This window comes from Diplotaxodon limnothrissa, linkage group LG1 (assembly GCF_057381915.1).
Source record: "Diplotaxodon limnothrissa isolate DT_005_m linkage group LG1, D_limnothrissa_male_GT1.1, whole genome shotgun sequence".
Classification (NCBI taxonomy): Eukaryota; Metazoa; Chordata; class Actinopteri; order Cichliformes; family Cichlidae; genus Diplotaxodon; species Diplotaxodon limnothrissa.
The window spans coordinates 29,603,145-29,620,338 of record NC_140596.1 but is presented as its reverse complement, the minus strand read 5'-3'; the positions used below and the strand labels follow the sequence as shown (position 1 = coordinate 29,620,338).

Genomic DNA, 17,194 nt, shown 5'->3' with positions numbered 1-17,194 from the left:
TCGAGTTATCCTGCGTTGTGTGTGGGGAAAATAAACATCAACATGGCAGATGTTGAAACGGCTAAAGAGGAACCACAGGAGGAGGAAATTTCTGAATCAGTCAAGTCGGAACCCGACGAGACATCTGAAGAAACACCCAACGGTGTGAAAATGTGAGTTAAAAAGTTGTAATATTATCCGGTCGTTCTGCGTCGCTGTTAGCTAGCTTAGCTAAAATGGAGTCCTTGAATATTAGCTATTGTTAGCAAAGAATCCTCCAATCTCTTGTAAGAAATATAACGTCGAAGTATATGTGTTAAATTTAAATATAATGTAAGACTTTAAGGTATATATGCATCTCCATAAACTGTGGCCACAATGTTACAAGGCTGGTGCAATGGGTCATTCTCGGTTAGGTGCTACTCTCCATTGTGTTGTGCTTTCATATTTAGCTAAAGCTAACGAAACTCTGAAATTCAGCGCTAGTAACCACCAAGCCAGCCTTACTTTAATTAAATTAATTAGGTTTAACCACAAGCAAAATAAGCTGTGCTTTTACTAGTTAGCACCCATTCTAATCTTAATGAAATTGTTCATGGCCATTGCGCTATGCTATGCTAACAAACCTGCGGTTAGCTGCTAATGGCTCCGCGCTGTTGCACAAAAATTATACCGGCTTAATACATTTAAAGTGCTCTATACGCATTAAAGTATCAGTTCATTTAAAATGTGTGCTGTATTTTCACAAGGATTTATAAAATGTCACACTTGGTTAAAATCCTCATTATGTTGGTCTTTAGCGAAATCAGAAGTTGCATGAATACTTTTCTTTTAATTTGTTTATGCATTCATCTACTCACGTAGTTGTCATTTACACGCAAAGAAATCCAAAGTTTGTCCAGCACGTATGCATGCATATTGCTGTTTGTGGGTATGGCTATTTTAGATCATGATATTATTATTATTATTATTATTATTATTACTTTAGATCCATATTATAGAATTTATTAATATGAGTAGAGTTTTTTGTATGTATAAGGTTAAAAAAGGTATAAATTAAATTTCTAAAGCAAATCACAAAAGATGAGTCTGCTATTACTCACAAATTTATTAAGGGTAGATTTTTAATTTGATGCCCCAGTGATCTGTGGAAGATGTTTAGAGATGTTGACCTGCACTTCTCTGTATTTTGTAGGGAAGAAGAAGGCAAGCCCCCCAAAGAAAAGCATGATGGTAAAGAGAAATCCTCTGGAGGCAGAAGAGGAGGCCGCTACCATCCCTACAAAGACAAACATGGTGGAGAAAAGAAGGGTGCTCATAGGAACAGAGTGTTCATCAGCAATATCCCGTATGATATGAAGTGGCAGGCAATTAAAGATCTAATGCGTGATAAAGGTAATCTACCCAGTGATGGGTATGGCGTCTTTCCCTCTGCCTCTCTCTTCAGCTGAAAAGAAGATTTTGACCTTTTGTTCTGTTTTGTTACAAGCTTGAACGTTTGCTTCTAACGCCAGCTAATTTGTGTGTAGCTTTTGTGGATATGCTTAGTGCAGATATTAAGGAACCGCCATATTGTGATTTAAGGTTATTGGAGTTTTAATTCTTTTATTTATGTATTTATTTTTGGATGGGCACCAATTTAGCTTGGGCTGATATGTATGTGAGGAAAAAGTAGGATTTACGTAGTTACATTGTTACTTGTTTTAATGGATTGTCAGCTCCAAAATGTAACCTCAATCCAGCAAGGAATATTTTGATTGTTGAATGTTTTTGTTGCATCTGCATTAAGGTGAATCTTGCTAGTATCAATGAAAAATATTCCAATGTTTTACTTTATGAAATACAGAGTTCCCAAAAAAGATATTTTGAAAGGTCAAAGGACAGCTTAAACATCTCAACTGCCTTGAATGGAATTTGTTGCTAAACTGATCACGTTGAAGTCTTTTGATTTGAATTTTGAAATTCCCAGGTTTAATATAGCTGTGTTTTTGTTTTTTGCTGTTTTTGTTTTTATTTTTCTGGCCTTGGCCTTTGGGTGTCTCAGTCACTGCCCAGAAAGGCATGGTGTTGTCTGGTGGGATGTTGGTCTGGGCTGGCTGTTGATCAATGGGGACATCTCCATCTGTAGCTGTATTGCCAAGGCCAGCGGTGATTTGAAGACTTGGTGACTTAAATTCCTTTGTTCTTTTGGTATTTTCCCTTTGTATGTCTCATGTAGTTGGTGAGGTTACATACGTGGAGCTCTTTAAGGATGCTGAAGGAAAGTCAAGGGTAAGTGATGTGGCCAAATTGCTGCACGAGGTTTTAAATGCCCTCAGCAGGCTCTCAATAATGTAGTGCTCTTTTAGGCTCTGATCCTTTGGGTTAAATGAACTGGAGACACTATAGGTTGTGTTTAGAGCCTGAAAGATGGCTAATGATTGATTTTTCATTTGAAAGGGAGATGTCCTGTTGACTTTTGGAAATGTAGCCAATGAACTCATCTAAGAGTATACTTTTGCTTTTGTTGTTGTCATTTCAATTGGTTTAAAAGTTTGTTTGTTTGGCCATTTTCCAAAGGGAAATGCGGGGTTGTGTGATTGGTCTTATTGATTGACCCTCATGTCTCAAAATTTTATTTTACAATTCTGTTATATGGCAAAGCTTTCTGTTTAATGGAACAAAGCAGTTGCAAAAGACCACGTAGTTGTTTTTGTTATGTCTTTATGTTAAATGGCAACAAATGATGCAATAGATTTAAAGATGAACCACACATTTTTTCTCTTAAAGTCCGAACTTGTTAATCCTAAACAATGTACTAAATACATTTGTTGTTGCTTTTTTCATCTATCGTGGTAATCAATGTCCAGTTCAAAACCTAAATATTTTCAGGTAAAATAATAGAATGTTTAAATATTACTGACAAATGTGATTGTTTTTTTTTTAGTTTTTTTTTTTTTAATTTTAACTGCAACCTTTATATATTACTGTTTAGATATTTTTCTTCTTGTAATATCTTTAATTATTAAGAAATGTGATGTTTGTTTTTGTTTTTTTTCAGCATTTTTTCTTGTTTGCAGTAAAGTTAAAAACCAGCCGGCTCAAGCCAGCAGGGAAAATATGGCCAACATGCATAAAAAACATATTAAAAACTAGTTGAGATGTTATATTATGTTTTTGTTTGTAATATCTTGTTTTTAACTGTATTTTGTTCCCTCCTTCTGTGACTCCTGAACTCCTGTGATGCCACCTTCGTAGGGGTGTGGGTAAGAAACCCTATTTTTCTCAAAGAAACAACTTTTGTTTTTATATGTTGTGCTCGCATTGACTCATGTGGCGTCTCCGTTTGCCTCGTTCAACAGTGTGGTGGAGTTCAAAGATGAGGAGTTTGTGAAGAAGGCAGTATTAACTATGAATAAACATGACCTGAGTGGAAGGCCACTCAACATCAAGGAGGTGAGAAGCATAGATTGCAGATTATATTTAGCTGTTCTTTTTTTTTTTTTTTTTTTTTTTTTTTTTTTTAAGAAAAGCTGATCTCACGTTGCTATTTTCTGTTGATTGTGGGCATATGAAGCAGTCATAAAAAGATTGTGGTGGTTGTTATATCTTCACTCCGGGTTACTAGTATAACAATGATACTCGGACCACGACGTAACTTGCGGTATTTATTATAACGGAGCAACTTAACATGGAGCTAGCCCGAGCAACAGCCGAAAAGCATCATTTCCCATAATGCATCGGGGCAAGCCCACTACGGATCCTGTTATAACCCAAAATACACAACATCTCCTCCCCTCTTACAAAGGATGTACTATGAAATAAACAGGTGATCTACTCACAAACTTCAGTCTTCACTGGCACATGACAGTAATAGCCTCACAAACATTTCACCTCTTATTAACTGTAAGGTTACAACACCAACTCTTTTAATTGCTATCTTGGGGAGTGAGGGTGGACTACCTCAACCTCCCCCATGACCCATGGGGATTATTCTGCCCCGTTCATTTGGGTCAGGTGCCATCTAATAACTCAGACGAACAGGAGGCCGCCGCTCTCTATTGGGGTATCGGCGGTCTGTGGTAACGTCAGTCTGTGTGCTCTCTTGTGGAGCCTTTGTTCCTGACACCGAAGATGTCTCAGTCTCTCTTACAGTCTCCTTTACAGGTGGAACCACTGTTCCTGATGTGGTGGAGTTCTCTACTTGTGTGTGTGAAGGGGCTGACGAGTCGATGAGTGCATTTTCAAGATCTCCGCAAGACCCTTCTGCAGACACTGGTGCGGACCGGAGTAGCTGATCCACGTGTCTTCTCCAGACTCCATCGGCCACCTGAACTGTATATGAAACTGGACCAGTTTGAGCAATGACAGTTGCAGGAACCCACTTGTGTACTCCTCGGTAGTTCCTGGCCTGCACTGACTCGCCGGTGCTGAAGACTCTGCCCTTGACCTTTTGACCCCTGTACATGATTTGTTTCTCTTGTTGTTTTTGTACAGTGTCCTTCACAGTTGAGGGTTTCAAAAGATCAAAGGTAGTGCGCAGATCTCTTTTGAACATTGCGTTGGCAGGAGATGTCCTTGTGGTCGCATGTGGACTATTCCGGTAGTTAAGCAGAAACTTGTGCAGTCTCTGATGCAGTGTTCCTTGGCCTTGTGATGTTTTCAGTGCATGTTTCATTGTCTGAACAAACCTTTCTGCAAGACCATTCGTTGCAGGATGGTATGGAGCTGACGTAATGTGCTGCACTCCATTAGCCTGTAGGAAAGCCTCCATTTCCTGTGAAACCAGTTGAGGTCCATTGTCAGAGACTATCTGAGTAGGAGATCCAAACCTACTGCACATTTCTCCTAGAGCTTCTATGGTCTTTTCAGTGGTGGCTGATTTCATGATGGTCACTTCAGGCCATTTACTGTGTGCATCAACAGCTACAAGAAACATTTTGTCCTCGTATGGACCTGCAAAGTCAATGTGTACCCGATGCCATGGCTCCTGTGGGAACTCCCAGGGATGACGAGGAGCAAGTGGTGGGTTGTTCCGGACCATCTGACACGAAGAGCAGTTCTTAGCAATCTCCTCGATCTGTTTGTCCATATTTGGCCACCAAAAATAGCTTCTCGCTATTTCCTTCATTCTCACTATTCCACTATGTCCTGCATGCAGTTGCTTCAACAGTTTTGGTCGCAGTGACATGGGAATGATGACTCTCCTCCCCCACAGCAAACATCCCGCCTGAACAGAAAGCTCCGCCCGCTTTCCCAGGAAAGCCTTCAGGTCTACACCCTTACTTGCAGGCAGACCCTTAATGATCCAGTCCAGCACTGCTGCCAACACAGGGTCATTTCTGGACGCCTTTTTCACCTGCACAGCCGAAACAGGTGCTGTCTCTACCTCCCTGAAGTAGAGGATCTCAACTGTGTCAGAGACGGGTTTTTTAACAGGAAGGGGTAACCTGGACAACCCATCTGCATTGCAATGAGACTCCGATTTGCGATACTTGATGTCATAAGAATGTCCTGACAATATCAACGCCCACCTCTGGAGACGTGAAGCAGCAAGAGATGGAATCCCTGTATAGGGTCCCAGGATGGTTGTGAGAGGCCTATGGTCAGTAAACAGTGTAAACTTCCTACCGTACAGGTACTGGTGGAATTTCCGAACACCGAATACAATGCTCAGCGCCTCTCGTTCCAGCTGAGCATAGTTGGACTCTGCTGTGTTTAATGTCCTTGATGCGAATGCAATTGGCCTTTCTTCGCCATTTGGGAGAATGTGGGAAATCACTGCCCCCACCCCATAGGGAGAAGCATCACAAGCAAGCTGAATTGGGAACTTGGGATTGAAGTGGGTTAGCACCTCAGATGCAGTCAGTGAATCCTTTGCCTTTTGAAAGGCGTCTTGGCAGCTTGCTGTCCACTCCCATGCTTCTTCCTTGCGTAGCAGGTTGTGCAGTGGTTTCAGGAGTGATGCCAAGTTGGGTATGAACCGTCCGTAGTAGTTCAACAGCCCTAAGAAAGACTTTAACTGACTGACATTTCGTGGTGGGGGTGCATCCACGATTGCTGTGATCTTCGAAGGTGCAGTGTGAAGTCCATTTGCATCAATCACGTGCCCTAGATATTCCACAGATGACTGGAAAAAGTCACATTTCTCCTTATGGACTCTCAATCCGTATTCCTTCAGCCTCTGAAGGGTCGCATCCAAGTTGCGCAGATGCTCTTCATCATCTGCTCCTGTACACAGGATATCATCCAGATAGCATTGCACACCAGGTAATCCGCTCAGGATTTGATCAATCGCTCGTTGAAACAATGCTGGAGCTGATGTGATGCCAAAAGGCAACCTGCAAAATCTGAAAAGTCCCTTATGTGTGTTAATAGTCAACATGTCACGTGACTGCTCTTCAACGTGCATTTGCAGGTAAGCTTGGTTGAGATCTATTTTGCTGAACTTTTGTCCTCCACTCAGACCAGCAAATAAGTCATCAATCAGTGGAAGGGGATACTGCTCTGCTGTTAATACAGGATTCACGGATACCTTGAAGTCTCCGCAGATCCGGATTCCGCCGTCCTTTTTGGGAACTGGAACGATGGGCGTGGCCCACTCGCTGGTCGTAACCGGCTCCAGAACACCATTCTTGACCAATGCGTCTAAATTAGACTCCACCTTGGGCCGAATGGCGTACGGCACAGGTCTAGCCTTCATAAAGACTGGCTTGGAGTCAGGCTTGAGATGCAGCTTCACTGTAATTTTTTTCATGCTGCCCAGCTCCTCACGAAAAACCTCCTGGTGTTTTCCCAGTATGGCCTGTAGCTGAGAGGAACCATGTGACAGCTTTCTCACCTCTTGCCAGTTGAGTCTGATTGTTTTGAGCCACACACGTCCCATTATAGCAGGGCAGTTCTTCTGCGTAACATACACAGGCAGCTTAGCAGTTTGGCCATTGTATTGAACAGTCACCTCTGCCATTCCTTTCATAGGCACTCGATGTCCAGTATATCCTTTAAATACTGTGTCGGAGGGTTTGAGTGGAAGGTGCTTCAGACATGTCCTATAGACATTATATGACACTAGTGATGCTTTTGACCCAGTGTCAATCTGCATTTTTACAACATGTCCCTCCAGTTTGGGCGTGACCCAAAAGCCGTCTGAGGTTTCGTCCACCTTCAGTATTCGCACAGTATTTATTGCAGACAACACTTCTTCATCTGAGGAGTCATTTGCTCTATCCTCATGAAGCTTAACTGTGTGAACATGTCTTTCTTTTTTGAATCTTGCAGTGCCTCTTTTATTCCCAGGCTTTGAGCCCTTATCCTTGCACCTTTTGTTCCTGCATGCCCGTGCTACATGACCTTTTTTTCCACAGTTGTTGCAATCCATTTCTTTGCACCAGCAATCACTAGCAAGGTGTCCTAACTTGCCACAGCGGAAGCATGGTCCCTGTGCATTTGCTTTACCATTGTCTAGTTTGTGTACTCTGTCTGTAGCATGTAGCGCATGGGCTTCTTTTGATGCCATTTCCATGGTCACACTGATATTAATTGCCTTCTCAAGAGTCAAATCACTTTCCGTGAGCAATTTCTTCTGTGCAGCTTCATTTCTTAAACCACACACGAGTCTGTCTCTTAATGTGTCATTTAAAACATCTTTAAACTCACAGTGTTCAGCTAATTTGCGTAACGATGCAATGAACATTGTGACAGACTCACCCTCTTCTTGGTTTCGCTTGTGAAACTTGAACCGTTCAGCGATCACGAGGGGCTTGGGCGAGAAGTGTTTGGTCAGTGTCCACGATCTCTGTGAAACTTTTACTGCCTGGCTTTGCTGGCTGTAGCAGGCTCCTTAGCAGGGTAAAAGTCTTTGGGCCTATCACACTCAAAAAAATGGGCACCAGTTTAGCATCCTGTATGTCGTTAGCCGCAACGAAATATCCAAAACGCTCCGTATATGAGCTCCATTGCTCCGTGCTTTCGTCGAAGGGACCGATAGGGCCAGTAACTCCAGCCATTACTCGGCTCCTGGTTGAATGGCACTCTTCCCCTCACAACTGTTCCTTTTCGTAACGTCTCTTTTATCCGTTTATGTTTTGGTTAACGTCACTTACGGAGTCTGCCTTCGTCGTCCTGTCCGCTGTACATTCCTCCCCGTTTCGCTGAGAAAAAAAAAAAAAAAAACGGCATCCACCTTCGCACACCGGTAGCGTCGTCCTACCTCCGGCGCCGTCTAACACCAGGTTAGCGCGAGGCATCAGCAGGAAAAAAAATGTAAAACTCCAAAGCGGACTGCAGCGTCGGTCCAGACGTCCTCGTCGCCACTTTTGTTATATCTTCACTCCGGGTTACTAGTATAACAATGATACTCGGACCACGACGTAACTTGCGGTATTTATTATAACGGAGCAACTTAACATGGAGCTAGCCCGAGCAACAGCCGAAAAGCATCATTTCCCATAATGCATCGGGGCAAGCCCACTACGGATCCTGTTATAACCCAAAATACACAACAGTGGTAACCATGATGTAGCATTATTACATTACATATGTTTTTGTTAACATCAGATCTGAAAATATCCAGCGATGTACCACTAAATTAAAATGACACTGTGAAATTTTCTAGTTTTATTTATTTTTTCTTAAATGTTATCATAATGTTTTCTATTTAAGGACCCTGATGGAGAGCATGCCCGCCGTGTGTTGCAACGCATGGGAGGGGGTCAACAGGGAGGCCGTGGGCAGGACATGGGGCCTGGTGTGATGAACCTCCCGCCCTCCATTGCTAACAACCCTAACATCCCACCTGAAGTCATCCATGCACTGGAGGCTGGGCGACTTGGCAACACTGTGTTTGTAGCTAATGTAAGGAAATGTTATTAAACATTAATTATCACTGTGCAATTGTAGACATCTGCCAAGCACACTCGTATACATAGTGAAGGCTTTAAAGTAATTTAATAGCTTGGCACCAGAGATTAGTATTACTAATTAAATATTTGACCAGCTGTGAAATATGTCCACAATCATATGTTTCTACAGGATTTGTGCCAGTCTATTTTAAGCCTGGCAGCCCACCAGAGTTTAATGGAGCTTCAGCTGGGCCTAAACATTGTGTAATTTAAAAAAAAAAAAGAAGTTTTTATGATATGTGTATATGTTGTAGCTACAACTGTTTAGCAAGCAAATCCACTTTCACCATTACAGTTACCGTTAACTGTTTACGCACAAACATGTAATTTAGAATTATTGTTGGGGGAGGGCGGTCAACCTGGAGAGAACCCACACAGACACAGAAAGGCTTTAGCTGGCCGGTGAATTCAAACCCCTTTTTTGTTGTGAGGTGACAGTGCTAAACCCTGCACCACTGTTCTACCCCGACCAAAAGAGTTAGTAGACCCCTAAGTAAGCGAAAATAACTAGATAACTACTGACATATGGTAGTATTGTTTTAACTCCTTTCATGTGCTATCCATCCACTAATGTTTACTGTTTACCGTAAGCAGTAGTATAATCCACTTTACTTTGTCTTCGTACTGAAAATGGGAAATGAACTCCCCACTGTACCACCGTCACCACCCTCCATAAGAGACGTCTACAAAAGCTGCTGTGCCATCTTTACCACACAGTGTGCACAGTATGGCTGTCACTGATATGGAGGTATAGCAGTTTCCAAATCTGTGTAGTAATCTTTTTTTTTTTTCCTGTTTATTAAACGCACTGGTGTCTTTCTATTGTTCAACAGCTGGATTTTAAGGTGGGGTGGAAGAAGTTAAAAGAGGTGTTTAGTATGGCCGGTGTGGTGAAGCGAGCAGATGTAAAGGAAGATAAAGATGGCAAGAGCCGTGGGATGGGAACAGTGACTTTTGAGCAGCCACTGGAAGCTGTGCAGGCCATTTGTATCCTTTATAATTAAGTATTAATTAAAAAAGAAACAAAAAGAGAAAAATAACTTATTCTGTACAATATTTACCACAGCATTCTCCTTGATGTTGATTCCAGCCATGTTTAATGGGCAGATGCTCTTTGACAGGCAGATGCACGTAAAAATGGTACGTGTGTGTTGTTTTTGTTTGTTAAGTTACAATGTGCTTTAAGCTATGCAGACGATGTGAATATGTGGGCAAAGAAAAATGCTTGGTCTTGCAGGATGAGAAATCTCTACCCGTTGAAGACTTTCGGCAAGTAGAAAAAGCACCTCAGTTACCACGTGAGTTTGCTGTTATTCCCTTATCATAAGCAAAAAACGTAATTTAAAAAAAATAGTTTTATTATCATTAATCAAGTAAACGCGTCTTACCAGAACAGGAAGTGAACAGCTGCATTTTAACAAGATGGTGTGTGAGTGAATAAATAATTTGTTCACCAAAATGGCAGTGTGCCTTTAGTATGTATGAAGTATGTCTTGAGCATTTCTTGTGGTTGGAGACAATACAGAAGGAATTTTTCTTCTTTGTGTAGGTGGTCTAGGTGGTATTGGCATGGGATTGGGGCCAGGAGGTCAACCCATCAATGCCAACCGCTTGAGTGGTGGAGGCGGCATGAGCGCTATGGGACCTGGAGGTCAGTCACCTTTTGAGATATTAGGTTTAAATTATATTCAGTGCAAAGTGTGTCGTATATATGCCGAGTTGCAACAGTTTGTCTTTACAAGCCAATATTTATCCGACAGAATTACATTTCCACTAGCTGATCATCAAATTAGGGTCTCAAGGCAATATTAACTGTGTTCAAGTTAGACTGACATATATGCAACATACCAGTGTCTGTTTTTCTATTAGCCTCGATGTGCAAAGAAATGAAATGATCAGAGCTCTGTCCAGATAATATTTAAGCGCTTTTACGTTGTAAATTTTATGGAATTACATCTGTTTCTTGTAATTCGATGTTCCTTTGTCTTTGCCAGGTATGGATGTATCAGGTTATGGTGGAATGAACAGACTTGGGGGAGGTGAGCTTTTTGCTACCTACGAGTTTCTTTCCTGTTGAATGACCATGGTTACCTCGGTGTTAACAAAGGAGATTTCTTTTTCTCTTCTGCTTTCGATAGGAATGAGTAGTGCAAGTGGAGGCTTTGGAGGCATGGACAGCATGGGCAGTATGGGTGGGTTTGGAGGGAGGGACATGGCACCAGTTGGCAGAATGGGAGGTAAGTCTGTTTTACCCTCAGTGGGCCAAAAATCAGGTTTTCTTGTTTGTTATTGGTAACTAATGTGTCATCTCGTTTTATTGTTGATTGTTTTGTTTCTCTTTCATTGTATTTTTGGTGTTAAGATATGTACCGATCAGGAATGGGTGGAATGGATCGGGACTTTGGGCACGGTGACATGCCAATGAATCGAGGATTTGGGGATTCTTTTGGAGGAATGGGTAAGTTATACTCTCACTTCAGTGAGGCTGTGAGTTCTACTGCATCGTGGTATAATCGAATTTGCATCAACTTGCACTCTTCTTTAGGTGGAGGCTTTGGAGGAGGCATGGGCAGTGGTGGCATGGGGCACATGGGAACTGGATTAGGCACAGGTTAGGAAAAAAAAAATCTTAATACACAGTGTTTCAAATTATCATTTTTATAGCAGTTGTTCAGTAATTAAAGGTACATGAGACTCCACAACAGTACTCTTACTTAAAGTTTGGGCTGCCCCCAAATCATCATTTCCTTCCAGTAGTTAATATATTTAGTCTTTTCCAAATCTGACCTTTTTGGTAAAATGTAACTCTTTTACTTGAATTTAAACAGTGTAAATTGATAAAAATGGAAAAATAAAAAAAAATGAAACAAAATTAACAGTATTTCCTGCTATAACATAAGTAACATCTCTCATATCAGGCTTCCTAAAGGATAACATTTGAATAGAGAAACAGAAGGTTAGATCTTTATGGCTGATTACAGCAACCTAATCTCCTGAACTGTCATACACTTAGCAGTGGGTGTGGAAACGTGTGGTCATGGTTGTCACACAGATTAAGAAAGTAGTGTATTAATACGTCTTACTTATTAAGAGTCACAACAGACTCGGTCACCACACGCATTTTATTTTTGGTAACATAAATAAAGAATAAGATATAACAGGTTTTTTTGTATGAATTAGAATACTCTCTCTGGTAGCTGCTCTATAAACACCGGAACAACAGTATATATTTTTCTAGTGTTTTTCTCATTTTTGCTATGTAACTTTGCACTGTCCGCTTTATGCTGTAACAAATTTCCCTCGTGTGGGACTAATAAAGGTTATCTTATCTTACATTAATGACTAACCTCATATTGTGGCTGGAGCATCTCAGTTGTTCCCCTTCCCTACTGAAGTTTGGTCTGTTTACATCAATTTTCCATGCGATTGTATTTGTCAAAAAAAACCATCGGGAACTTTTATCAAGTGGAAAAAGGTTAGCGTTCATTCTCCAGGTTCACTGTGTTATGCTTTGGTAAGCTAACATAGCAGTGTCGCTAGCGATCACTAACACAGCATTATATACCATCTAGCCCAACTTCAGTAATCCTACAAACGTCACTATTGTGTAGTTTTCTCTCTACATTCATGTTGGAAGTGATAGCAGAGCTGTACGTTTTATTTTTTTCCAGAAATCTCTGTCAGAACATGCTATATCATGTTCAGGTAACTAGCGAAACCAGCGAGCTAACTTCTAACTCTGTTTAATTTAATAAATTCTGTTTTCATGGATGCCTGGACGTTAAACTTAATTGTTAAACCTGGTAAAGCAGCAACGCTGCTCATTTTATTAAAGATGAAAGAATTTAGAAAGTTTTTAACTCTCAGTGATGCTGCAGTGTTCGTTTGACTTTGGGACCTGAAGCGGATGGAGTTTAGGGCCCACTGTTTTATGCTTTGTTATGCTAACATCTGTGTCGCTAGCGATCACTAGCACAGCATCATATACCAGCTAGTCCAACTTCAGTAATCCTACAAACGTCACTGCTGTGTAGTTTTCTGTCTTCATTCATGTTGGAAGTGATAGCAGAGCTGTACGTTTTATTTTTGCCCAGAAATCTCTGTCAGAACATGCTACTAGTTTCGCTAGTTTAGGTAACTAGCGAAACTAGCCAGCTAACTATCTGCTAACTTCTAACTCCGTTAAATTTAATAATTTCTGTTTTCATGGATGCCTGGATGTTAAACTTAATTGTTACACCTGGTAAAGCAGCAACACTGATCATTTTATTAAAGATGAAAGTATTTACACAGTGTTCGTTTGGGACCTGACGCAGACGGGGTTTTGGACCCAGATTACTATGAGCCGTGAGGCTCCTGATTACGGTAGCCATAACGCTCAGACAATCGATCAAGCAGTGCGGCTTCGTAGCTTAGCAAAGTCCTACTAAAACATTTTTTGACTGATTTTTGAGCGCCGTGTACCACATAAAATTGGTTCGAGGTCAGTAAACACAGTCAGAATTCATAGATAAGGCGCACCAGAGTATAAGGCGCACTGCCGATTTTTGAGAAAATTAAAGGATTTTAAGTGCGCTTTATAGTGCGGAAAATATAGTACTTGGAGAAAAGAGATGCATTTTGAAGACCAAGAAAAAAACAGCAGAGGGCCTGGCTGGCCACAGCAACCCACAGAGAAAATATGCACTTTCTCTGTTTCATGTATGCCAAAAAACCCACACAAACCTGAAAATCTTTACAGTTACAGTGTAAGATGGAATCTATGATGGAGTTGTCAAGTTTTGGTTGACCAGCCTTATGGTATTTTTCCATTTCATCCCAGGCTTGTTTAAATTATTAGACTGAAAGTATTCAGAACACTGCTGCCTGTACTATAGCAAATGCTATGGTATTTATTTTCCCAGAGATCGACAATTACTTGTTTGTTAGAGACTAAAAAGGGGTATAGTGGTTTGTCAGTAGTTAAAATGTTTTCTTTTCACAAAAGAATGAAGTTTTCCCATTGATTCTTCGTGCAGTGTGGTGACTAATTATTTAAACTGGTACAGAGTCTGCACCCACTGTATAAACAGTGTCATGGCGACATTGGCTTCTGTGATAGCAAGTTTGGAAGTGGAAAATCAATCCTCTTCTGCACCGTTTAGATACACTTCGGTTACATTTTATTAGAATAAGTTAATAAAAATCTATTCATAAAGCGGTGCAAAGTGTTTTAAAAGTCCCAATTCACAGAAATCTGTCATGAGGCTTTGTAGTTCTGCAGCAGTGCAGGAAACTGCAAACATGACCCTGTTAAAACCTAACTGTGCATTAGGTTAAATTGTTTGTGTGCACTTCTCTGTGTGTGTGTGTGTGTGTGTGTGTGTGTGTGTGTGTGTGTGTGTGTGTGTGTGTGTGTGTGTGTGCGCGCGCTCAGGTGGGGGAATGGGAAATATGTCGATGGACCGAATGGGCTCCAGCTTTGACCGTTTGGGAATGTCAGGAATGGACATGAACCGTGGCTTTGGTGGCTATGGAGGCGGGGGGCCGGGCCACATGGGTGGTGGCATGTCGGACAGAGGCTCAGGGTCCAAAGGAGGTTGCCAGATATTTGTGCGAAATGTAAGCAGAAATAAAACCATGTTCATTTATTCTGATTTTCAGAGCTGTTACATCTGTGGACATCCTTATCTTCCTATACAGTCAGTCGTGATAGTGATAGTAGTCATAGTGCAAGCACTATAGTATGCTGCCACTCAAAGTTTAAAATGTTAAAGGGGAATTCAAAGGTCCAGGTTTAGCAAACATCACTTGTGTTAGAATTTCTTGTAACCCCCCCATCATTCCTCTTTTGTTTAGATGTGTTCTCAAGACATTTGTGTATCTAAATTTACTGCTTCTTTAATCAGTTCGCTGTGCTAACATGATCAGTTAAACTTTAACGTGATAAACGTTCATTAGATGTCATTAAATATATTGTTGCTGGGCCTTTGATTGGATAGCTGCATAAGCACACAAAGTTATTAATAATATGTGGTGTGCTTTGATGAATCATTAATTTTTGCTTGGAGGATTTATGATCAGTTCAATGTCATCTTTGACATGTTTGATTCCTGTACAAATAGGGCTGTTCGATATAACGATATATATCGGATGACGATATAAAAACGTCTTATCGTTTCATTTTACGCTATCGTTTGTTTCGTGGTGTTGCAAAATAAACGTTTACGGCAATATTTTTTCATTATTTTGATGGTCACTGTAGTGGCTATATTAATTTCTTAAAGTTCTCACTTTCTCTTATATTTATAACCACACTACAGACAGACAAGCGTTTGTTTTTATGCGTTGTCGTTAGCAACAACGACGGTAAAACCACCGCGTGTCCGCTTGTTTATGTTCCACATAAACATTTCACAATAAAGCTCAAGATCCTGTTGTGACTTTTCAAAATAAACTGAATCACGTGAAAGATGCAGTTTTACGGATTAGGAAGCAAAAAAGAGCCGTCAGGTGCTAAAAAAAAATAAACCTTAGACTCAAACGTTAGAACAGGCTTTCACACGCAGCACGCCGTGTAAGAAATACTCACAAAGAAAACAGCGGCCCTTACAACTTATGTCTAAAAATGTATAGTTTCATGCATCAGTTAAAACACTCGACTCCAGGTACGCGACGCCCAGCTGGAAACACTTCACGCAAGTCGAGCTGCCCGAGATTCACAGAATTTATAGAAAATGTTAAATTTTTGTGATTTATATCGTTATCGGACGATAGATGTCTTAATATCAGGATATGAGATTTTGGTCATATCGCACAGCCCTATGTACAAAGGTCCAGCTGTAAATGTGTTAATGCTGACTAATGTAATGACTGAAGTATATTTTTGTTTTATAGCTGTCCTATGATTTGACATGGCAAAAACTGAAAGACAAGTTCAGTCACTGTGGTAAGTGTTTCGCTTATTATAGACCACTGAATTAATTATTCTGTTTAATTCATGAACCACTGGAGCACTTTTGGCATTTCACCACAATTGATCGCTGAAAACAAAGGCCAATATCTAAGATTTAATCAGCACTTTGTTAAAGATTCTGCTTTCAAAATTCAGCCGTTGCTCATTCTTTTCTGCTACAGGTCAGGTAATGTTTGCAGAAATCAAGATGGAGAATGGAAAGTCGAAGGGATGCGGAACGGTGAGATTCGACTCTCCAGAGAGTGCCGAGAAGGCCTGCAGGATGATGAATGGAACCAAGATAAATGGCCGAGAGGTGGACGTCCGTATTGATCGAAACGCCTAGATCCTTTGTAGAAGTGAAGCTAACACGTACACATTCAGTCCCCTTGCCAATGATCTTTTGTTTTGTTTTAAAAACACAATTACTTCATATCTTCACGTGTAAACTGTTTCTTTCTTTCGTCCTTTTGTTTGTTAATGTAAACTACATAGCTATTTTGTTTTATAAACCCTTTTTAATTTGTGAGACAGTTTATTTGACCAAATAAAGTTTGTAATTTTTAAACTTGGTGGTTGTAAATTCTCCTGAGATCAAAGTCTCGAAGTTGTTCTTCATTGTCTAAACTTTTGCTGTAGTTCTGCCCCCACCCTCCAAGAACAGTGTTCTACATTGGCATCTTCAAATCTAAAAAATACCACAATAGTCCACAGATGAAACTCAGTATGCGCTTATTTTATAGGAACAAAAAGATATTCAAGTATTTAAACCTTCAAGCTTAAAGTTTAGTATTTTTAGTTAGATCGCGAGTGGGTTTGGCATAATCCTGACAAACTGAGTTACCTGCTGCGGCGACCTGTTAATAAGAATACAGCCAAAAGTAGCTGTTTTGTTTAGATTTGTTTGTTGTTTTTAGTTATATTATGGCACGTGTATGTCAGGGGAATACAATACGGACACCTAACTAGACATCAGTGCTGTAAAAAAGATGCATAACAGTGTGTCCTCAAGCTGTTAGAAAGATTTCATCAAAGCTACAGATTAAAACGGGATTTTAAACTATTTTTATTTGAATTAGGTTTGCTACAGTTTTGAACAAATTCTTTTTTTTGGAAGGTTTTTGTGCTTAGCTTGAACTAAGCTTTGTTGGGTTTGTTCTGAGGGTAGATTAGTGTCTAAAGTCCACGCAAGCATTGCAAACTTGGTTGTGGAAAAAAAATGCGTGACAGTTTTAGGGAACTGAAGATGAGTGGAAAGTTTTTCTTTCTTTTTTTTTTTTTTTTTTTTTAACTATTTATGGCTCTAACCATTCTTTCTCGCTCATAAAAGCTTATCAGAGAAATAAGTCTTTGTTTTAGCTCAACCACCCTCTTAAAAAGGAGGACAAGGCCAGATGAGTTC

The 17,194-nt window shown here is 40.5% G+C and overlaps 1 protein-coding gene across 1 annotated transcript; it reads left to right on the top strand.

Moving 5' to 3' along the window:
• Positions 1-16,330, top strand: myef2 (myelin expression factor 2). Its single transcript, XM_085349494.1, has 17 exons — positions 1-152; positions 1,175-1,374; positions 2,198-2,250; positions 3,217-3,224; positions 3,321-3,414; positions 8,620-8,811; positions 9,692-9,845; positions 9,949-9,998; positions 10,096-10,156; positions 10,408-10,509; positions 10,853-10,897; positions 10,997-11,095; positions 11,221-11,316; positions 11,404-11,469; positions 14,275-14,459; positions 15,735-15,786; positions 15,975-16,330. The coding sequence occupies exons 1-17, from the start codon at positions 43-45 to the stop codon at positions 16,136-16,138; spliced, it is 1,731 nt and encodes a 576-aa protein (XP_085205620.1). The 5' UTR covers positions 1-42; the 3' UTR covers positions 16,139-16,330.
• Positions 16,331-17,194: the final 864 nt, after the last annotated feature.